The sequence below is a fragment of the Pinus tabuliformis genome, chromosome 8, assembly GCF_031772625.1.
Source record: "Pinus tabuliformis cultivar Carrire ecotype Pingquan chromosome 8, CPIR1, whole genome shotgun sequence".
NCBI lineage: Eukaryota > Viridiplantae > Streptophyta > Pinopsida > Pinales > Pinaceae > Pinus > Pinus tabuliformis.
Window position 1 is genome coordinate 1,422,497,892 of NC_142294.1, and position 24,831 is coordinate 1,422,522,722.

At 34.8% G+C, this 24,831-nt stretch overlaps 1 protein-coding gene across 2 annotated transcripts; it reads right to left on the bottom strand.

Moving 5' to 3' along the window:
* Positions 1-6,744: 6,744 nt before the first annotated feature.
* Positions 6,745-8,306, bottom strand: LOC149240933 (protein AGENET DOMAIN (AGD)-CONTAINING P1-like). 2 transcript variants are annotated; one of them, XM_089367401.1, is made up of 3 exons: positions 7,678-8,306; positions 7,188-7,512; positions 6,745-7,037 (listed from the first exon to the last, which is right to left on the bottom strand). In XM_089367401.1, the coding sequence occupies exons 1-2, from the start codon at positions 8,095-8,097 to the stop codon at positions 7,216-7,218; spliced, it is 717 nt and encodes a 238-aa protein (XP_089223527.1). In that variant the 5' UTR covers positions 8,098-8,306; the 3' UTR covers positions 6,745-7,037; positions 7,188-7,215. The 2 variants fall into 2 exon arrangements, with proteins under 2 accessions (XP_089223527.1, XP_089223526.1); XM_089367400.1 differs by having other exon boundaries at positions 6,745-7,043.
* Positions 8,307-24,831: the final 16,525 nt, after the last annotated feature.

Here is a 24,831-nt window from a genome sequence, read left to right on the forward strand (position 1 = left end):
TGGGAGAAGACATGGTCCTCTCCAATTAATTACCCAATTTTATATTCATATCACATTTCCAAATGTACTCTCAGCTTTACTTGGGAGAAGAGAAGTCAATTGTAAGGATGAAGGAGAAGTTAATGACATTAATGAGAGGTGGTTGAGGGGGATAGGAGAGGAGAGGCATAAAAGGGGGAGGAGGAAGAGAGAAAGGGGCATGCTAGGTCTTGCTTTTGGTTTGGAGTTGGCTGTGATTTTGGGAGAGCTAAGGGAACCTGTGGAGGTTTCTTAGGCTTGGAATTTGGAGGGATTATTGTTTATCTTGGTCTGGATTATTCATCTTGGACACACACTACATCTGGTTGGACTTGAGCTCGGAGGGCTACAGAACCTGTGGAGGTTTCCTGGGCTAGGAATTATTTCTTAGTTGGCTGGGAGGTAAATCCATTTGATAGTCTAGAGGAGTGTTTCAGCAGAAGCAGCAGCTCAAAGGCATCTCCACCGACCATCAGTACAGATATTTCTCTATGCATAGATTACTCATGTAAATTATTGAAGTGAAATATTCACTATAAGTTGTAGGGATTAGAATGTAAATGGTAAATTATCATTATTTAAATGTCTTGTAGGAAAGGATAAAATTATCATTGTTTAAATATCTTGTAAGAAATTAAATTATTGCCTCTTATTTCATTTAATTCTTAGAGAATATGGATTTGTTAGAAGACCCTAGGATAGGGCCTTACAGGCCATGTGAAAGATTAGTGTTTTTATCTTCACCTTTATGAGCATTGTGGTAAACACACTCATCATTCAAACAAATGTTCTAGAAACAAGACTCCTACAAGAATGAAGATTCACCTTGGATGGATTTCTTCTTGGAAATGGTCTTCAACATCCAAGAAGATATATTGGTCATACCACATAACTTGTTCTCAAGTATTGATATGTCTTGTTGTTCAGACTTGTTCATCTTCTCAACTTGTATCTGACAAGGGGGGAATTAATGGTAGCTACTTGATTCAATGATTTACCAAGCGATGCTAAGCCACAATCTAAACCATAGCCACCTTCCAGAGCCTAGAGCTAGAGCTAGACATAGCGAGATTCAGAGTTGTAGCCAAAGAAAGATGCATGCTCCATGAACATGTTTTTTGGTTGGTGGCTTACCTTAAACCACCACTTGCAGAATACTTTTGTTTATGTTATATCATTTTGTGGTCATCTTCAAATCAACATCAATTTAAGGTCATTTTCAAACCATTACCATGGAGCACTTCTACTAGCAGAAGAGTTAAGCCATTAGCGATATTTGGAATAATTCCAGGAACTTCTTCGAACTTTAGCTCTAGAGTTGGTGGTCAACCTTAAACCATCACTGATAGACACCTCATGTTCTTCTACCTCATTTGGTCTGCTGTCTTCCTTAAACCACCATTTCAGAGAGATCATTCAACCATTGGTTGTCGTGCATCTTTGCACATTAACTCTCTTCTTGGATTCATGCACACCCTTTCAGATTAAGGGGGCAATGTTGGACACCTAATATGTAAGGGTTATTGTGAAGAGTTACTAGAAGACCAAGAAACCTTGGAAGTTGACTCCAATGATCTCAATGTTGTATTTATATGTATATCGTTCTTAATGAAAGTTGAATTTGTTCTAGCACAATCTAATTCATAAGATATTTGTCACACTACCAACCTTCTTATTTTCAAAATACTTGTGAAACTAAGGTGATCATGGAACACTTTTTGTAGAAATTCTCTACAAACCAATGCTCTGATACCATGTAGAAAATTTGTTGTAGGTTAACCCGATAATGCAATATAAATCAAAGCAGAATACTATAACCTACTTCTACTATCAATTTGCGGAAGCTTAAAGATCGAGCTAAATTGAGCTGAAAATATATAACCAAAAGAAGAAGAATCAATGCACAATACACATGAAAATACATTGGGGAAAGCCTCAGCTAAAAACCCCACTATCTGTATTATCATACAAGGTGGAAATACATAGGAATTATACAAAGCCTTAACTCTCACAACTAGCTAGCTCTCAGTAGAATCCTCACAGATGCTCACAGGCAATCCTGGCTTCTCACAAGCCTTCCTCGCCCTCCAAGCTCTTATTTCCTTACGCTGTTCCTTTAGGATGATTTCCTCTTACCAAGTGGAAAACTGATCTCACACCCTGTCAGAACTACATAATCCTCCAAGAATTGATTCCTTCTGCATGCATGAGTTTTCTTTATAACAAAACACATGCAACTGATAGTAGAATGTACTTGACTTTAATCGCAATTGGGCCTTTCTCAGAATAGACATGCATGAGTTACTAATGAGGGAATCTTTAATTATTTGGAGTACACTAGTTGAGTGCATGCATGCATCAATTGACTAATAACTCACAATTAGTTCCTCAAACAGTTTGGAACTAATTTAACTGGACTTAACTCAGTAAACTGAGTTAACTAATTACAACTCAAATATAACTCAATCTTATCTCTTTAATCTAAGGCTTATCTCCTTAATTTAAGGGATAACTCTTGCATGACTTCAGAAAGACTTCTAACTTGAATTTCTCCAGCTAATTCATCCATAATGAATTAATTAATTATTTCCAAGTAGTTGGTGAGACTAAATTCGATTTTAATTCAAGGACAAATTAAAATTGGAATTTCTGGATTCTATTTTTATCATTTCTTGTTGCTATTTTCAACACTCCCTCTCAATAAGAAAGGAATTCAACTCGATCCCCATCATGAGCCTTTGGAATGTTATGCATGCAAAATTTCTCTCTAGTGTTGTTGCTTGAGTAACTCCAGAAACAAAAAAACATCCAACTTGAATCAGTATGATGCATCTGTCATAAAAGTCTCTGACTACTATTGCCTCTGTCAACTGAAAACTTTGCGCTTCTGCTGACTCTGCCTTTCTGCACTGTTGTCAATTCTTCTCTGCGCTTTTCAGTATCTTACTACTCTAGCCTCTGTCACTTTGATCTCTGACTGCATTAATCCCATTGATTCCTGCTGCTACTATGTACTTTGGGCTCCTGTAGCAAGGTACAATCCATGAGATAAAACCTCTCAATGGAACCTGCCCAATTTCAGCCTTCTTGGGACTATCACTTCACATCGCCCCACCTCACACCTAGAGGTATGGCTGCATGTGATCCCTCTGCCCACTTGGATCGAAATTCCCCCCTAATGGAGGTATCTGCATGAGTGGATCTCTTCACTCGGTCTCCTCTCTGCTTCTCCAATTGTAGCTCCTCCACAATTGTTTGAGACTTCTTCTGAGACTGCATGTTGAAAGGTAATTTACTCTCCCTCTCAACCACCAAGTCTCTAACATTTGCCTTGCTCCTCAAGGCTTTGCATGCATCTTGAACCTCAAGAGCATACAGGTTCTTAACTCGTGAACCGATCTATTTCACCTGTCTCATGGTGATGTGTCTAAGGAAAACCTTTCCCTTACTAAAGACAACATCGTAGCCTTTGTCCTCCAACATTGCGACTGATACCAAGTTCTTCTTCAGTCCAGGCACATACTTCACATCTGTCAAGGTGATAGGAGCTCCATGCTCCCTCTGAAAAGCAACCGTGCCCACTCCTGAAACATTATACCTTTCGTCGTCACCCATCTCTATGCACATCTTGAGGTCTTTCTCCTCCAAGGTACTGAATAACCTTTTATCACCAGTCATGTGGAATGAGGCTCCACTGTCAAGATACCAACCACAACCCATCATCGATGACACCATGCATGCGATGAGGGTAAAGTCCATTTCGAACTAAGAGGCTAATGCCTCACCTTTTGAGGATCCCTTCTTAGACTTCTTCGATGGGCATTTAGTCGCATAATGTCCCATCTCGTGACAATTAAAGCATCTCACTTTAGACTTGTCACCCTTCTTCCCTCCATGAGAAGAATTCAATTTGGAATGGGAAGCCTTCCCCTTCCCTTTCCTTGCCTTACTTGCTAAGGCCAAATTTTCTTCATCATCATCCTTGGATGAAGAACCATCTTGTGTGCTCCTCCTAATCTCCTCTTGCATCAAATCTGACCACAGTCATTCCCAATCCAGCAGTTTCTCCCTTCCATTCACAGAGTCTTGGTAGCTATTCCAACTCTTTGGAAGGCCAAGGAGAGTGAGGTTCACCATATCATCACTGTAAGTAGTTATTCCCACATTTCTAAGCTCATCTCTGCAGGTGGTGAGCTTGTTCAGATATGTGGAAATAGTATCGCCCTTCTCCATCTTGATTCTTCGAAGCTTATCCTTGAGCGCCAATTTCCTCAGGTTGCTATTGTTCTGGTAGAGGTCCTTCAATGTCTTCCACATTGAAAATGGAGTATCCTTCCCATGGAGACTCGAGACAATATGGTCTTGAACTCCCTCAAGGATGATCCTTCTTGCCTTCGCCACACACTTCTTCCACTTAACCAACTCTTGTGCATTAGTTGAAGTTAGCTTTTGGATTTCTTGATCAATGAATTCCTTCAAGCCATTGTCTTCTAATACAACCTCCATTCTATCTTTCCATGCTATGAAATTCGAGCTACCTTCAAAGGCATACTCGAGTCTCAAGCCATAGAACACCATTGGCCAACCTTGAAGTATAATAAGAATTCAATTTGCACCTACAACCCCGAACTTCAAACTTCGAACATGTAGAAACTAGTGCTCTGATACCATGTAGAAAAATTGTTGTAGGTTAACCCAATAATGCAATATAAATCAAAGCAGAATACTATAACCTACTTCTACTATCAATTTGTGGAAGCTTAAAAATCGAGCTGAATCAAACTGAACAATATAACCAGAAGAGGAAGAATCTATGCACAATACACATGAAAGTACTTTAGGGAAAGCCTCAGCTAAAAACCCCACTATTTGTATTATCATACAAGGTGGAAATACATAGGAATTATACAAAGCCTTAGCTCTCACAGCTAGCCAGCTCTTAGTACAATCCTCACAGATGCTCACAGGCAATTCTGACTTCTCACAAGCCTTCCTCTCTGCCCTCCAAGCTTCTGTTTCCTTGTGTTGTTCCTCTGGGATGATTCCCTCTTACCAAGTGGAAAACTGATCTCACACACTGATCTCACACCATATCAGAACTGTGCAATCCTCTAGGAATTGATTCCTTCTGCATGCATGAGTTACTGATGAGGGAATCTTTAGTTATCTGGAGTACACTAGTTGAGTGCATACATGCATCAACTGACTAATAACTCACAATTAGTTCCTCAAATAGTTTGGAACTAATTTAACTGGACTTAACTCAGTAAATTGAGTTAACTAATTACAACTCAAATATAACTCAATCTTATCTCCTTAATTTAAGGGTTATCTCCCTAATTTAAAGGATCACTCTTGCATGACTTCAGAAAGACTTCTAACTTGAATTTCTCCAACTAATTAATCCATAATGAATTAATTAATTATTTTCAAGTAGCTATTGAGACTAAATTCGATTTTAATTCATAATTTTAATTCAAAGACAAATTAAAATTGGAACTTTTGGATTCTATTTTTATCATTTCTTGTTGCTATTTTCAACACTTTTTATTAGTGTTTTTCAAGTATAGAAATAAAATGTTAAAAAATACTAAGTAATCTCTTATGTTCCTAAGGTATGAGTATAAATGTTAATCAAAATTACCATCATTATTACAAAATTTATAATTTATTTATAAAAAACAACAGGAATATATAAATATTTATGAAATATAATTTAATACTAATAAATTAGTTTTTTCTCTTTATATTAATAAAATATAATAAATGTGTCCAAGCTGGGTAGCTTAAATGGTAATCCCCTCTATTAAGAAGTATCATGTAAAAACAAGAGATTTAAAGTTCAAATACCCATGGAGAGGGAATTATAAATAATGTAAAATAACTACTTTTCCAATCTATTTCAATAATATTTTTGTACTTTAATAAAATATAAAATGATTATTATAAAAATAATCCAAATTCAAATCATAATAAACTTTATATTAACAATAAATTATAATTATAATTTTAAAAAAATGATCATTAAATTATTTTGTGAAATTACTACTCTCATCTTATTTTGTGAAATTACTACTCTCATCTGTAATGATAACCTTTTTATGTTTTAATAACAATTTAAGATAATTGTTGTAAAAATAATTCATCCTTAAGTCATAACTAACATAACCATCTAAATTAAATTGTTGATAAATATCCATAGTCATCTGAGCCATTTGTAAGTGAGTCATTTTTAAGGGTAAAAATTCATGATTCTTATGATCAGTAAAATCAAGAATTTATAACATCAATATAAAAGTGGAGATCACAAATTGAAAATAATTTAAATTTTTTTAATTTCAACTATTAAATTATATATATATATTAAAAATATTTTCACATTATTAAATTTAAATCATTCATGATTTTTTATTGAAAATTTTAAAAAACTTATTTCAAAATAGACTATACTTTCCTCTTAATTAAAAACGAACTTTTATGTGTGCGCACTCTGCTTTATTCAACTTTCTTTCTACTTGTTATGTCAAAAACAGAGACCAATGTTTTTGAGTTCTCAATTCATTATTTACTATTTTTTCATATATATATATATATATATACCACATCCAAACTCCATGAAAATTCTAATCATGACCCACCCACAAATAAATGGATAAGATTTCACAAATGAACCGATTAAGATTTCATCTGTGTAATACAAAATTCTATGAAAAACTAAACGAGTATAAAAAATATCACTTCACCAAGAATTGCAAAAATTTATGTGGTGTTTTACTGCAAATGAGAAAACAATAGCTTTCAACCAGTACAAAATCTATTAACTCTTGAAATACTGTAGAAAATCAGAAAACAGTAGCTTTCAACCAGAACAAAATCTATTAACTTTTGAAATCCTGTAGAAAATAAAAGGGCAGCCTGATCTGATAACCAAATTGAATTTGGAGTTTGTCTGGTCCAAAATACTGACTCAAGTTCCATTTGTCTCCTGCTCCACTCCTGATAAACCCTACTCAAGTAGCCTGAGGCTGTGGTTTAAGGTTAGTGGGCAGCTTTAGTCTTTACAGGTCATGTGATTCAATCCCAAATAAAACTATGTACATTTGAAACCTGCTCTAGGCTAAATTTCTTCTTCCGATAACCCTGATTAAAAATAAATAAAACAACCATACCTGCTATAGGTTCGGTGCCGCTCTAATTTTACAGATCATTTTCCATATTAGCTTCAGTCCCCTCTCTCTTGACTGCCTCAGGTGCCCTCCGTCCATGATTCTTTCGAGAGTCATGAATTTCCCAGTGTTCTTGTGCACTAGTTTTGACAGTTATCTTTAACCTTTTTATTTTAGCAGAAGCTGTTCCGCAAAGAGAAGTTGATTTGCACTTAACTACCTGCCTCTTTTTCTTTCCGATGTCTGGTTCGCCTGATTTCAGATGAGTTTTCCTCGAGTTGTCCAGATCATAAGACAGGACTACTTGCTCTATGATTGGGATTTTCTCCTGCACAGAGTTGAATATACATTACTCAGACTCAATCAAAGTACAGCAGAAACCTACTGTAACAGAATATTCAAATTGCTTTTAAATCAACACCAGATTGCAGAACCTTCCATGAATTATTAAACCCAGAAAAGCCCAGTTAAATGGGTATCAGACAAAAAGAACCTGAGGCGCCAAGACCCAGTTTCCTCGGAGCCAATCTTGAGCTGGGCGTAAGTCTGAATGGGGGTATGCCTTGAGACTGCAAGTCTCAGGGAAGTAGAGCAGCCAAAGCTTCTCTTCCGCGCCCGTCGGCAGTTTGACAATGACGCCTCGCCACCAGCAGTCAGTATCATAAGCTTCCACTGCGTCCCCAACTGAATAAGGGAGGGGCAACTGAATGTGGGGTGGAATTGGTCTGACATCACTGTGCAGCGACACCTCCTCCTCCAATGGCTTTCCATCATCTGTCACAAATTTATCATATCGTACCCTGCAACGCCCACGATCCGCAGTAACAGTGAGAATAAGTCCCTCAAACCAAGCCCCAACATAACCATCCTCACTGCCGCACACCTCAACCCTCATTCCTCTCCTCAACTCCATAATTCTAACTCCTGCAACACTGCCAGATTCTTGGATAGGAAATCACCAAAAACAACTTTCAAACCTATGGATTCATTCTCTAGACATCAATTCCCTCAAATCCGGAGGGTTTGAGCACAGCATAAAATACAAACCACAATTGCACGTTTTATACACCTTTCCAATTGTTTTTGCAACGCCGAGAGGTCTGATGAAAGAAAAAGCAGAAGCGGCTTTAAATATCCATTTTCTCTTATAATGAGAGGTCCAAAAATATCCTGACAACTATAATGTTGAGTTCTGATAAAAATGCCAACTATAATGGTGAGTTCTGATAAAAAGAAGAGCAAGAAAGCTCATTACCACAATGATATCCAAGTTGTCAGCCAATGTTGAAATTTAGAAAACATTTAAAAAAATAATTTTAATAAGATTTAATTAATCATTTATTTTTTAATTTCACAAATATTTAAGATAAAATTTTAATAATTCTTATATTTAATTATTTATTTAAAATTTTCACTTTTACCATCAATAACCCTATTTATAAACAAATACCAAATTACCGATATTTTACCATGAAATTCCAACACATATTACCGTCACTCCACGCAGGTATTACCGTTAAATAGCAAATTTAACGTATCATGTTATTTATTAATAAATTTTAAAATAATAATCGTCGCAAAAGGTTTGCGAACCGAAAGATTCGCCCACATAATTTCCACAATTTTCTCCATTGACTTTTGACTCCGTGCGAATGTGCCGTGAAGTCGCTTTCTTTTTCTCCATTCCCTTGACTCCGTGCGGACATGCAGTTAAGTGGCCGCCTCAAGGTGTTATATTTCAAGGTGTTATATTATGCCTTAGTCGAAGTTGCTTTTCTTTTAAGGAAGGTTATGGAAAGGAAGGTTATGGAAATTGAAAAAAAGTTTTGTAAATTTAAATTATAGTCGTCAAATTTCAAGATTTTGAGTGTTTTAAAAGTTTTTGATGGTGTTGAATCTATTTTCACTATCAAAAATATGATTCAAACACTGTTTTTACAAGATTTTTTGAAATTTTTTACCCGAATTTAAGCCACTTTTGATCATCCTCGCAATTCCTCCACCTCAGTAAACCACTGCTATTATTATTTTGGCATCATCTAACTTATAGATAAAATTATCTTTTTGTCGCTTTATTTTTCTCCATTTCCTTGAATTCTGCGGATGTGGAGTGAAGTCTCTCTTCAAAGTGTTATATTATTTTGGCATTGTTCATTTTATAGAAAAAATAATAATGTTATATTATTTTGGCATTGTTCATTTTATAGAAAAAATAATAATGAAGCAAATTTATTAAAAAAAAAAAAAAAAAAAAACTTTTTATTATATTTGTTTGGTTATTAATTTTAATTAAAATTAGACATAATTTTTTTAAAACTTGAGTTTAAGTTGTTTAATTTGTAAGTTTAAGTGTTTTCAAGGTTTTCAAGGTGGTGAATTCAAATATATATTGAAAATTTTATTTTAAATAGCAAAAAAAATGACATTCTTACTTGAAATTGTATTTCTAGATTCAGTGAAAAAGTCTATTTGGCTTTAAGTTAGACTTACACCTATTATTTTATTAAAATTAATACTAAATTGATATTTTTTTCTTTTTTCTCTTCTTTAATTATTTAAATTTTCTCCATTCCCTTAACTCTTCCAAATGTCATAAATTCCTTCCGTTATATATTTTTATTAAAATTGATATTAAATTAATATTTTTTCCCTTTTTATTAAACTTGATATTAAATTAATATTTTTTTCCCTGATAAATTGGAGGAATGGAGCTCTAGCAAAAATATCGGCTACAGCCTGATGAAGGCTAGCGTTTGGTCACATGCTCTCTGGCGCATCTGAACCTTCTGTCCCGGTCAAGATTTTGCCTGCATACTCTGTCGTTGTTTCCATCAACACCACACTCACTCGAGATGGCTCTCATGTTCCGTTACTCTTACTTGGCTATGCAGCGAACCACCAGAGAACGACATTTCGGGGACTCCTGGCAGCTAGTACATCGTTTTCAGATGGTTAAGGCCATGGAGCTTGACTAGGTAGACTATACCGAGGATCCATTTGCCTTTGTCTCCATCTGGACGACATCTCCTCCACCGATAACGGAAGGATCATTTCCTCACATCCCTAGCCTTCATGATGTTTACTCCTAGACAGTCCCTTGGCCCTCGCCATCTATTTCGGGACCCTCCTGTCTGGCTACATCCTTGCCAGAGGACCCTCCCTCCTGGCTGGTTTCTGCTACCCCTCCACCTTCACCGGCAACCCTACAGTTTATGGCTAGCTGCATTAGCCCCAACCCCTCCACTTACCCCCCGGGTTACTCGCTTTACCCTTAGGTCGACATCACTACTCATTTACCCTCTTCTGCTCCTCAAGGAGGCCCCCCTATTTTATCTGACCGACCACCTCTCCCACACTATTCGGCACCTCCCACCTCTAGATGTTTTGAGGGCACTCCATCGTATATTAAAGAGAATCCCTCTGAGCACCACCCGGGCGAACAGAATCCCCCTCTGGGAACTCCTCAGCACAGCGACAACACAAAGAGCCATAAGCAAGGGAAGAAGGCCAAGTGTGTAAAGGCAAAATATCAGAACATCGCTCTTCGTCTTAGCGAAGACATTCAGATGGGTGAAGCTTTGGATACTACTGATACGGTTTTAGTTGGACGGGTACGAGGACGAAATTACACCACGACCAGGTTCAAGCAATGGACAACCGAAATTTGGGGGCACATCTTGACAGAACTCCCATTTGTACAAACCCTAGTCAGGGGATGGTTTGCGCTTCACTTTGCAAGGATTGAACACACAACATGGATATTATCCAAATTCTGGCATATTGAGCACACCCCAGTGCTGCTCAAAAGATGGAGCCCTCTTTTCGACCTTGAGAGGGAGCAGATGGGCGCAGGACCACTGTGGGTTAAACTGCCTGGATTTTCCCTTCACTTCTGGTTTGAGGATATATCTTGTCGTATTGGGAATGCCCTAGGAACCTTCCTGGAGCATGATAGCTCATACCTATCTTCGGGCAATATGTCCCTAGTGAGGATTCTGGTTCACCTCGACACAAGGGAGGGCCTGGAAGAACATATTACTCTACATTGGAGACACTACACGCATATGCTAATTCTTGATTATGAGGGGGTTCCATTTCGGTGCAGGAGGTGTCACAAGATCAGGCATTTATTTAAGGAATGCCCTATGAACAAGTCAGCTAAAGCCTCGAATCACCGGTCGGAGGAACCTGTCATTGACACAGAGGCACCTGATCAACGAGCGATCATCAGCTCTGCTCAGAACAAGGCGGTCAAAGAGACTCTGAAGAAGCGCGACAATGCTCCCATTCAGCCACCCTCTCCTCCTATGACTAGGGTCGGAACGGCTACTGCAGTTGTGCTCTCTTTGGGGAACGTAACCAGATTTCCGATCAGCTTTCCAAGGAAGCTGTGAACCAACCTAGAGGTACATGGATGATACAGGAGCAGAGGGACGGTGAACACTATCAATATTATCACTGACCATAAATGGACTTCAAAGCATAAAGGCCTGGAGGGGCATGTTTTTACATGGATATTTGTTTGCATAGTTATTAGTACATATATATCATTATTACACTTGTTGTATATAAAGGCAGAACAAACTCAGTACTCCATGTGTGGAGCATTATAGAACTTTGATATTTTTGAAAAATTGTACTCCCTGTGCGGAGCCATTTTGAGCTTTGATATTTTTTTGGATGGCCGAGTCGCCTCACTTTACAACATATTCTACACAACATCTACAATATGTAATTTTCTTACTATCAGTGAAAATTATGATTTTTCCTTAAGGGTTAAAAAAAAAATCCTTCTCTTTTTGATGAATCTAAGGTGGTTTAGTTATTAATAATTTTAATTATTAATTTTAAAATTTTATTTTATTTCTATTTTTATTTTTATGTAATTTGACTTCGTCAAAACGTTTTAATTAATAATTATATCTATTAATTATTTTTATTATTTTTATTATTTTTATGTAATTTCACAGAGCCAAAATGTTTACATAACATCACATCACATTTAACATAACATAATATAACAAAACCCTACAGCATCTCCTCCATATTAGGCTAGAGGCTCAATTATTTTTATTAAAATATATATTAAATCAACATTTGTCTCCCCTTTTTTTTAATTAATTATTTAACTAAAGTTTAAGTTGAAGATAACATTTTTTTGGTAAGTTAAGTAGATTCTATTGCTAACAAGGAAAAATATCCAACAATATAGTTAAAATTATTTATGTTGTGGCCTGCCACTAGGGAAACCAAACCAGTTGCGGAAACATAGACTAAGAGTCCAAAAAATACATAGATCGTGAGTCCAAAAAATTACATACATATTGTAATAGATAAGAATATGACTACAATCATCATAACATAAACTATAAGAAAGAAACAACTGAGTAACTAGTTTATTGTTACCTAATAAAAATATATAAGCCCTAAAAGAGACTTCATCAAAAAAATCATACTAAAGTGGACACCTCAATGTGTGTTGCAAGGTACCCGAGGAGGCTAATCCATACTAAAGTGGACACCTCAATGTGTGTTGCAGGGTACCCGAGGAGGCTAGTCCTTTTCCCTTGGGGATGAGGGCCTCAATATGGTTAATCCATCTAGCCATATCTTGGTGCTCTAAAGATAGGTGCCTTATTTCTACTTTAATAATACTATGTTGGAGGGGGAGAATGCTTTCTTATTTCTCTTTATCTGCAAGGACCTTTCCAACCAGGGTCTTCATGTGCTAATAGAGCTCTATTATGCACATTTCCTAGTTTTAACAACCACGGGTGTGGCATAGGTTAGGTAACCAATCAACAATTTGATATAGAATGTCCTCGTCAAAAAGAAGTTTCTTTCATTCATGGTTTTAGCTAATGCATGGTCCATCATATACCTGATAAGTTTAGAAATGGTCTCTTGACATCATTGGGCAACGTTCTAGGAATGGGTATGTTCTCTTGAGCTTCCAACTCCTTTACCAGTGGAACCTCAATGATACCACATGTATTATCTTGGCATATTGGACTTGAAGTGAATGAACTTGACAGAGTAGAGACAATGTCGAGAATAATGAATCGCATATACACATTATTGATAAATGAAAATACCAATAAAATGGTTTTTTTTTTATCACATTTTTTTTCATAAAACTTTAACCTAAAATTTCATAAAAACTAAATCATTAATTTATTCTATTCTTTTTAAAATATTTAAGCAAATCATTAATTTATTCTATTCTTTTTAAAATATTTAAGCAAAATTTAAATGAGAAACAATATATTATTAAATAAATCAATCAATAAAATAATTTGTTTTTTTCAATAATTGGTTCCAACATGATTCTTTCCCGTGAAATTTGGACTAAAACTTTATAGAGTAAATCGATAATTCTCACACAAAGTTTGTGTACCAAAATCTTTGCTCGTAGTCGTTATCTATTATACTTTTCTATTTTTGTTTTATATATGTATATATATTTTATTATAAAAATTATTTAAATTATTTTTATAAATAAAAATTAAAAATAAATCTTTATGTTTTTAATTAAAATTTATATAAAAATAATTTTTATTTTAGAATAATTTAATGAAGTTGTAATTTTTTTTTAAATAATGGAAATTCATATGATTTTAGTAAAAATTTGGCAATAATTTTAAGAAATTTGGGTTATAGTTGTCAAGCTTCAGGATTTTGGGTGCCTATGGGTTTTTGATGGTGTTGAATCCATTTCCACCATAAAAAAATGATTGAAACACTCGTATGATCAAATTTTTCGAAATAGTGGAAATTTTCGTATGATTTTGGTAAAAATTCGGCAAAAATTTTGAGAAATTTGGGTTATAGCTGTCAAGCGTTAGGATTTTGGGTGCCCTAGGGGTTTTTGATGGTGCTAAATCCATTTCCACCATCAAAAAAACGATTGAAACACTCATATGATCAATTTTTTTGAAAAAACAAAGGTCGGATTTCCACCATCAAAAAAATGATTGAAACACTCATATGATCAAGTTTTTCGAAAAAACAAAGGTCGGATTCTGGCAAAAAATGACTTTGAGGGCGAAATTGTGGCCAAAAAAATGATTGAAACACTCATATGATCAAATTTTTCAAAAAAACAAAGATCGGTTTCTGGCGAAATTGTGGTCTTGGTAGACAATGCCTTTTATTTTCATATCATGTATTTCATTCTTAATATTCATAATTTATAATAATAATTTCAATTATATGTAATTATTTGTTTGAGTGGCCACTACATCCACAGGTAATATTTCGGGTAGATACACCCGAAGGGATCTACCCGTCGACTTATCTGGTCGGGCTTAACCCCAAGGGTGTCGAAGAGATTTGACCCCGTGACCTCCCAATTGGCAAAAGTACTTAGCAATGGGAACTCGACTAATTAAGTTATCCCTTGGCTTGTTTTCATATGAACATATTAACATATATTTTATAATGAAATTTTGTTTGATGTAAAAATGGATTGCACACCCTTGTGGATTAAATATACACAAAAATAATTGGTGGTTGGCACAATATATAAAATGATTAACAATGCTTGAGGCTACAAATGAGAAAGGAGCCTTAGCTATTTGTGCGAAGAGCCCTCACAATCATGATTGAGGTTTGCCTCTACATTCAATTAAATAATAAGACAAATATTAGAAATGTAAAGATACAAGGAAGAATTTTACTATAAAAATAATACGTATTAAAAACTTAAAACAACATGAAGCCTCTTTTCCAGTGTACAAAAGAAAAACAAAAAAATAAAAAGACAAAGGAGGAGAAATGAGCTTAGGGAAGTTGAAGGGTTGGGAATGTTTAACCTTCTAGCATTCCCTGAACTAAGTCATCTTCCTATACATTATTTCTCTACATGGGAAGAGTGGTTCACTGGATAAGAATGAAGAAGAATGTTTCTCAAACTATAAGGATAAACCAAAAATCTTGTAATCTTGCCATTGCTACATAACAAAAAACTTAGTAAAAAGTCAATTAAATGTTAGTTTTCCCATTTGGGTTTCTAGATACACTTTCAGTTCTTCTATACGAATCTAATGGTTTTCTATATTGATTGCTCTATCTATGAGTTTAAATGGAACTACTCCGTATTTTAACAGTTTCCCATGTCGATTAAGTTAATAATAATTCTTTACTAACTATCATTTTGAGATTTTCATCCATAGACACATTTCCCGTGAGTAAAATAACTAACCCAACAACTCTCTATTCTTCATTATTCATCCATATATGAGATGGGAGATCATTAGACTTCATTCCAAGGTTGTTATAAAATTGTAAGAAATTTCTAATTAGGTTTCTTTATGATTATTGGTGAATTATTCTCTCCTGCAAGTTGCAGTCAGGGAAAATTTTAAGAACCACCCTAAATTTATATGTATAATAAATGAGCTAATCCCCATGATACATAGGAAAAATGGGAGGCGATTTTATCAATAATATAATATGTATATATAATTTTTTTGGCGAATCTCTCACCAGATTATATTATCTTGTACAGTGATGGAGAATCTTTCACTGAATTATAAAATCTTGTAAGATCTTGGCAAATCTTTTACTGAATAATAAAACATTGTGAAGTCTTGGTGAATGTTTTGTTAAAGTATGAAACCATATATGATAATAAGAAAACATATTCATTAAACTGTAATATACTAACATACATGTTTGGAAAAAAGAAACATAATTTTCTCTTCCTACAAACAATGTTCCAAGTTTCAGTGACCGTGTTTGTCAAGGTTCTTACAATACACTCTTTCATATCCTTCTATTAGTTTTGATAATATTCCACAACAAAGTTCTTGTAGGTGTTGATATTGACAACGAGTTATGTCAAGGTATGAGAGATTAAACTTTTCTCTACAACTTTTGTCAAGCTACCACTTTTTTCAAGTTATCAAATTTCTTTCTTATTCCATAGACTCCAACTGCGAGATAATAAAAAAAAAAAACACATCAAGTTTGTTTACCCCAACATGCCAACAAGTAGCAAGCCCCAACTATATTATATAAGGAAGTATTAGTTATCCCAAAGGCTTGAAGGGGATTTAATTGAAAGAAGTGACTATTGTGAGAATCCTTCCAATCAATATATGAATATATAAATGTAGATTTATTATTATTTTAATTGGAAATCTTCAATTAAATAATAAATTTAATTACGTCTCTCCCAATCTAAATTGCTTATTAGCATAATTCACTACCCTCATAGGTCTCGCATTTTTTAACAGTGTTGTAACATGCAGATTAATTTCCTTTTTGGTGAACAATCTCCACCTTTTAGGAAAATATGGTGCAATGACTCCAACCCCTACATATCATTACGACAAACTAAGAATAGCACAGAACAACTAATCCAACATCAATACCTAAACTTTTTCATGAAGATATCATATTGAGAATGTTTGAAAAATGGTGAGAAATCTTCTGCGAGGGTGATGCGGAAAAAGTGATAAAGTTTCATTGTTTTGAATTTTTTTTGTTAAATCAGAAAAAGTTAAAAACCAATATTAATGGAGATATTGGTATTTTTTACTAAATTTTGTGAAGTGACTAAATGTAGCTTTAACCATTCACCTTAAGATGTTTGTACAATATAATTTCCTAAGTCTACTTAATATCTTCATTATCATAAAAACCAACCTATATCCATCTTAACTCCACATCTACCACTCTTAGGAGGATGAAATCTATTTATCCCTCTTAGCACTTGGTAGACCCAAAATTAAGATGGATAGAATTTCCCCTTTAAATAGTCTATGCTCACATGAATACCATGGTATTACCATGGGTTATCATAAACTTGGAGCTTAAAAATTACTATTAGTAATTTATAAAAATTAATCAAATTAATAATTAATTTTTATTTTATTTTTTATTTTAACCAAGTTAAAATGTTTAACATACATTAAATTACAACATCCATTTTTACTCTTGATCCACCAAGCCTCGAGAGGGATCAAATATTTTTTCACTCTATGGTAGTTTGCATATCACGATATTTGATCCCTCTCGGGGCTTAGTAGATCCAGAGTAAAGATGATCTATGCTGGTTTAAATCCCCCATTTAAATAGGCTACATTCCACATGAATACCATGGGTCAATACCATGTGCCATTTTTATTTTTATTAATACTAATATTAGGGTTAATAATGTTTTTTTGCATGATATTAATAGTAATCTAGCCCATGGTATTTGGCCCATAGTATTTTGCCCATAGGTTTCACCTAAATATAACGCATTTTTTGAGTGTTCGTAAATACAAAGTGATTTATGGAGTAAATATAAAAAAAGTGTTTTATTTGTCTACCATACGTCTAGTTTATTTATATTTTTATTTATTTACCATACCTTTTGAGTAAGTATAAAAAGAGGTTTTATTTATTTACCATACTTCCACTTTATTTATATTTTTATTTGTTTACACCCTTGCATGTATATAAGGTGACTTATTGAGTAAATATAAAAAATGTTTTATTTATTTACCATACCTCTCATTTATTTATATTTTTATTAATTTACCATACCTCTTTTATAAATATGGTATTTGGCCCATAGGATTCACTTAAATGAAACCTATTCTTGAAAATTAAGGCGAATGGAAGGTTGTAACTCCTAATTTCAAGGGCTAAATTTACCTTTTTTACCCTCTCCCTTAAAATAAGGTGGGCTATTTGAGACCATTTGTAAAAATGTACTATGATACAAAATATTCGCCCACTAAAAATTTAAAACCCCTTAATTTCGCCAAAAGGCGAACATTCGCCCCTAAAATTTTCCATGATTGCAGTTTCATTCACTAAGTTGGAATTTTTTCCTTGATTGGTGTTCTCTCAGTCTCCACAGCCTATACTCACTCTCAAGATTGTAAAGTACTTATCGAATGGTATCTTCTCAATCTCTATAGGCCATATACTCTATAAAGGCTATAATTTATTTGCAAATTGGTGTATTAGAGTCTCCGCATAGGTTGTATGCCAATCCCATAGGCTATACATTGCAAATTTTCTATTGGCTAGAAATTTTCTCTATCCTACAGCGTATACGCCTTCCTATGTGCCTTGTCTCTTTCTCCTACAAGATGAAAAACCCTCCCATAGGCCAAATATTCCCTTTCACATAGTTGTACAATTGTGTATTGGCTCAAAATTTTAGTTTGTGTGAGAATTCATCCTTTTATTAGCCAAGTGAATCTTTAGCAAATTTTGAAGCAATTTGCTTCACAATAGTCACAAAGCAAGACATATGACAAAAGAGTTCATTCTTAATGCTTTGGCTTTAAAATAAAAAATGTTTTTTAAAATGGGGTATGAGTATTTTATATTTACAAAGAAAGCAAATAGATGCCAAGTATATCACTCAAATGGCAAGTGAAACATAATGTGGTTGAGAGAGTGTTGTATGTGTACAATTGTATCATTGATTGTGCTTTCGAATTGTCCTTACGGAATTATCAAGAATTGAAATTAAATATTTTGATATTGATTTTCCAATAATAGAGTGATGTTTTTTTCATATTGACATTTAAGTTGGGTAAACAAAGCTATAAGGACACAATTGAATTTTCTCTGTAGTTAGTTATTGGCCTTGGCATCTTATGCAAATACACATAGCTTGAAACCAATCTAAATAGAGCACAAATAGCATGTACTTAGGCTTGTTGAGGCATAAATGCCTTAAGAGTTTAAGCTCCACAGGCATAGGTGTTGACAAATATATAAGCTATAAGCTAACCTTTTATAAATCATATTGTATTAGAGCTCAATATTTAGTACACTTGGCAAGACTTATATGGTAAGTACTTACAGTGTGTACAGAAGAAGACAATATTCATTCTTAGGGCTAAAGAGAAGCAGAGCACTAACAATGTCAAGGGGACATCGTGGAGAACATGAGAAAGAATATCCTAGGTTACAATTGGATTATCCAAAGGATCATTTCCATGTAATTGTTGTAGCCAAATCCTGCGAGGTGAAAATGATAAAGGCTCCTAAAAAAAGCCATGAAATACTGAAAGGGAGATATTGCTTCTTAAATTGAAGTGAAAGGGAGACATTGGTTCTTAAATCTCTTCAATTTTCTGCTCTCGACAGTTTATGCCAAAAAAAATTTTATCAAAAATATTGGGTTATCATTTTATGCCAAAAAAATTCTTTTATCAAAAATATTGGGTTATTGGGTTCTCTTTTATTAAAGTAGTGGGTTGGAAGACCCAATCTCCAAGTTCCAATTCCATGGGGAATACATTATCGAAGTTCACCAAAACCAACGCCCATACAAGGCACCAAGGGGGAAGCCCATAATAGCCTAGACTAACGCACAACCTGTCGACAGAGGTCATCAACAATGACGTTTATATAATGCCAAAAAGTTTTTTGGTTTAGAAATGAGGGACATTGGTTGTTTAAAAACGCAAAGGAGGAACTTTCCACGCAATATATTATTGATATTGGGAAGTGTTGCCTATGTTTCACAAGTTTCATGGATCTTCAATGCACCTGTGACAACATCTTGTTTGGGTCTCCTTCTGATTCGTTACGTTATGAAAAAGTAATCCAAGTGCAGTGCCACAGTGTTCAAACATTGGCAAGAATCCTGGTTGGGATTGAGGCATGGTGTTATTAGCGTTCGTGGTGTTAGAAGGCTTGAGACACCAACATATATATGATATAGCTAGATGTAAAACCAATGCATATATTTCTTGCAGCTGCCCAAACAAATTGACAACCCAAAGCGTTCATCCTCAAATCCAAGTGTTTCCTGTGAAGTTAAAGTGCACAAGAAATGAAATTAAGGGAGTTCCTGGAAAGCCGGATTGTGAAACCAATAATCAACACATTGACGACCAATATTGATTCTAGGAGGTCCCCAACACTTTCCAGAAACCACCATTGGGTACCCCCAAGAAGCGGTATCAGGTTTTGTGGAACTGCAATTTGTTTGCCAACAGATACATAAAAAAAAAACGAATGGGACCTGCTTCAATAGACCATCCACCTTATCCCCGATGTTGGCATATAACATCAACCTAGGTCCCATATGCCATTCAACGACCATGAAATTCAACGCAATCCAGTTAATCCTTTTGCAGGTTCCAAAAAAATCGGCAATCCAGAGTGTCAACGATCCAGATCATGAGGTTTTCGACGGGCCAAACCAATCTAAGTTTAATGAGATAGCGCAAAATGGTTTCATTTAAATCGGGCATCATCAAATCAATGACCATGGTTCATTGCCCTACCCCTCACCGTTTTTTCAAAAACCACCACAAGGACCTGGCACAAAGTGGTTTATGGTTTTCAAAAATCACAGTTGGTTTGTCAATGTAAGATGGGGTCCACATGAACTATCAACCACCACAAAAAATAATGCATGTCCACTTCAACTCCAACATGGATGCGACAAATAGTCAAGGACCTACATCCACCTCCTACATCCACCATTTACATTTGAATCGTATTAATGTGTTGCAGCTTTAATCAAAATTCTAATGTATTAAAAAACATTGTAAAGTCATGTAAATGGTTGAGTACAATATTAATATTATATAATATGTATAAATATACATACATAATATTGAAAGTTCTGATATATAATGATTGAGTTACAAGATCATGTGGTTACTACCTTTCAATTTATCATCTTTTTCATGCTCAGTTAGCTCTGCTAACCAGTGTCCAAGTCAGCTAATAATCAGTACACCCCAACTACTACTGCTTCACGTCAGTACCAAATATTTAGAAAGTTAGAGTTTGATAGTGACATGTAACTTTTCTTGAATGTAATCCTTCTTTAAAAATGGACAGAAGAACCTATATGAGGGGGTTCAAAGTCTATATACCAGGAGACTTTGTGATGGAGAAATCTCAAAAAAACTGAAAAATAAAAACCATTTTCATTCTAACTCTCGGGTAAATTGCAACACAATGTTCCTTCTTGTGTTTGACATTATGTTTTCTTCTGCTGGTATGAAATGAATATATTGTACTAGTAGAATTTTTAAGCTTTAATTATCAAATTACCCTAAATTGGTACTCATTTTTTGGTTTAAAAAGTCTTAATGGGCACCCCACCATGCTGGAAACTCCTTCATTTTATTGTCTTCTTCACCATTCTTTTAGTAGAGTTTAAGATCAGATTCTTGTCTACCTAAGTTGTAAAGCTTTGTCCCTCTTCATCTTTCTTCTAGCCACTCACTAATTACATTTCCACAATCCTTAAGATTTTTGGCCAAGCTAGTTTTGAATGCTAGGTTTTTGAACTGGATTATTGATTACAGCACTCATGGTCCCACTCTGGCCATTTATCTTAAAGTTTTCATCAATATTTTGGATTCTTTTGGCGTTAGTTCCTTTACAGCCAGGAACTATCTCTAGGGTTACAACATCTAATTGGCGTCGTTGTTGGGGATGGAGTTAAGTATCTTCACTCGGTTGAAATATTTTTGTTTGGTTTTTGAAGGTGACAAAAATGAGTGACAAGCTATAATATCTTCACCTATTAGCTTCATTTTGGGTACTTTTAGTTTTTTGGGTTTTAAAGATGGCACTCCCTGCATTTCTAGCTAATAAATTTGCACCACTATATTTTTCTGACATTGCTAGTTATCCTCATTTTGTAACTTCTTTTCATGAATGGAATATATATCTACCAAGATTCAGATGCCATGTAGATGAAAGTCTAGCTTAGCACCTTAGAAATTTTCATGAATTCATGGAGCAACAAGGTATTGTTCATGAAGATGTGAAAATGAAGTTGTTCATGTTTTCTATGGACCAGGAAGATAGGGTTTTGTACAGGTCTTTACCTTGTTCAAGTGTTTCCTCCTTGAAAGATTTCCATTCAATGTTCAATTCTTTTTTTAGAACTCCATATACACATGAGTTTCTTTTTCAAGGTTGTCGTGAATATTATGATTCTGAAAAAACGTTTAAAGCTCATGACAATCCCGCTGAAGAAACTTATGATAATGATGATAATGTATGAAGCATTCAAGGGATCTATAGCGAAATTAATTATGAATATGTCTCTAAATGCATGGGGCTAGCTTTTTCTAAAAAATATGTTGGAAATTTTAAAAAATATTGTTCTTCAACAACCCCACAAGCAGAAAATTCGTTAATCATGTTCCAAGAAAGTCAAGGGAGCATTAAACTAGAGGAAATTTCAAACCCGCGTCAAGAATTTCTATTCAGCAGTCAAGAAGAAGGAGACAACATTAAGTTGCAAACCAGCCATCGGAGGTATTATTTTGTATATTTTGTTGGTGTCCCTATTTTTTATTCTAATGATTCAAATGAAGGGTTAGGGTTTGCAAAGGACGGTCCAATCTATGACTCATATGTCTTTGATCTAGATTTATGTAGGAACGGAATGAAATATAGATTTAAACATAACCATAGAGTTACAACGAATTGAACTTCAATTCATTGATAAAAAAATATTGCAAATTGTTTACATGCACAATGGAAATAAACTAGCCCAGGCGATGGTAGTTTATCTCTGAGAAGTGATGCGGCGGCTACTTGCCTCTGAATTGTGGTACAATGAGGCTCGCAAGCCTTTTTATTATTGATAAACAAAGGAAAACCTCAAACATCCAAAAACCTAACCCTAAGAGATGAAACACCAAAAGTTTGTGGGCCCTGTTAGGGTTAGTTGGTATACCAACTTCTCGAGGTCATAACTTGGGCATACAATATTTGTTTGATGTGTACAATACCTCGTTAGAAATATTTATTGAGGACTACAACTTTCAACTGCAAACTCTTGACAAAAACTACCAGTTTTCTTGTTTTCCAAAAAAACATCGTTTAGGGCCTTAAAACAACTCCAAAAGTCCAGGAATTGAAAAATTGCCAAAAATAGTAAATTGTGCTATAATTAAGGAAAATGAAAGGAAAAATGGTGGGGTTCCAAGTGGAATAGGCGGGTGGCCACCAATATCCACCTAGATCAGATTCAAAGGAATATTTTGGTGTAGTTCTTGAAACAAACTTACTCACAGGCAAGTGGGAAGGAGATAATTACCAACAATCTTTTGAGAAAGAGCCCAAAATTGAAGAGACAAGAAGTGTTTGTGGCTACCCTATCTAAAAAGGCATATGTCATGAGATTATTCAAGAAAATGAAGTGGCTACTTATTTTTCTCTTGTCTTCTACAATCTTGTATTCTACAATCTTGTAGTAGAATATATGGAAGCCTTCTTTGGTCAACAACAAATATTAGTTTTAGGGTATGTATCGAATTTTATATCTAAAGATTTTATATGGTATATGCTTGTTTTAATTCCTAAATTTCGGGAGTGCAGTGACATAAGTTCCAGCACTCAAATATTGGAGTGGTATCATTGGAAGGTTGATTACACGTGATTGAGATCAACCTTGTATATAGGTAGGGTATTGTACATAAATAAGCTAAGTCAATGAGCATTTTAGTTTTAACTTTCACTAATTTAAGTTCATTGTTTTCAATTGATGAATAAGGGAAGCAGTTCCAGTCAAAACAGGTGTTGGAGAGATTTTATATTTCATGGTTTTTAGATTTTTGACTCCATTCCTAACAAGGTTATTGGCCTGTTGTTCTAAACGTCCAACAAGCAAAACATTGTCCCTAGTTAGAGCCAATATGTTGTAGCCAAATCCTGCCAGGTGAAAAAAATAAAGGCTCCTCAAACAAAAGCCATGAGATGCTGAAAGGGAGACGCTACTTCTTTAAGCTCTTCAATTTTTTTCTCTCAACCTTTTATGCCAAGAAAGTTATTTTATAAAAAATATTGGGCTCTCTTTTATTAAAAATAATGGCTCAAAGGCCCAATCTCCAAGTTTCAATTCCATGGGGCATATGTTATCGAAGTTCACCACAACAATCACCAAAAACAACGCCCATACAAGGCACCAAGGGAGGAGCCCACTAGATCTTACACTAATGCACAATGCATCGACAAAGGTCATCAACAATGGTGTATATATAATGGCGAAAAGTTTTTCGGTTTAGAAATGCAGGATATTGACTATTTAAAAGCGCAAAGGAGGAACTTGTCATGGGAGAGATTGTTGATACTTGGAAGTCTTGCTTATGTTTCCTAAGTTGATCCCGGTGGATATTGTTGGCCACCTGCCTATTCCACTTGGACCTCCAATCAGTTTCACCAATTTCTTTGATTATAACACTATTTACTATTTTTGCATTTTTTCAGGGCCTGAACTTGCGGAGTTGTTTTGACCTCATAATCGATTTATTTTTTTTGTCGTCTATAGCAGGGCCATAGGCAAGGGCCAAGTAAGATCGTGTTGTAAATCTTGTAGTACTTAGAAAGACGTTTCTAACGAGGTATCATATGCACCAAATGGAAATCATATGACCAAGTTATGACCCCAGTAAGTTGCCTGCCCAACTAACTCCAATGGGGCCCACAAACCCTTGGGGTTCCATCTCCTAGGGTTAGAGTTTTGGTTTTTTAAGGTTTCTCTTTGTTGTTCAATAATAATAAGGCCCTTAAGACTCATTGTAACATAATTAAGAGACATATAGCCGCCACATCTGTTTTCAGAGATAAACTACTATCACAGGAGCTAGTTTATTTCTATTTTATATGTAAGCATATTTCAATTTTTCGATATTAAAATGAAATTTTA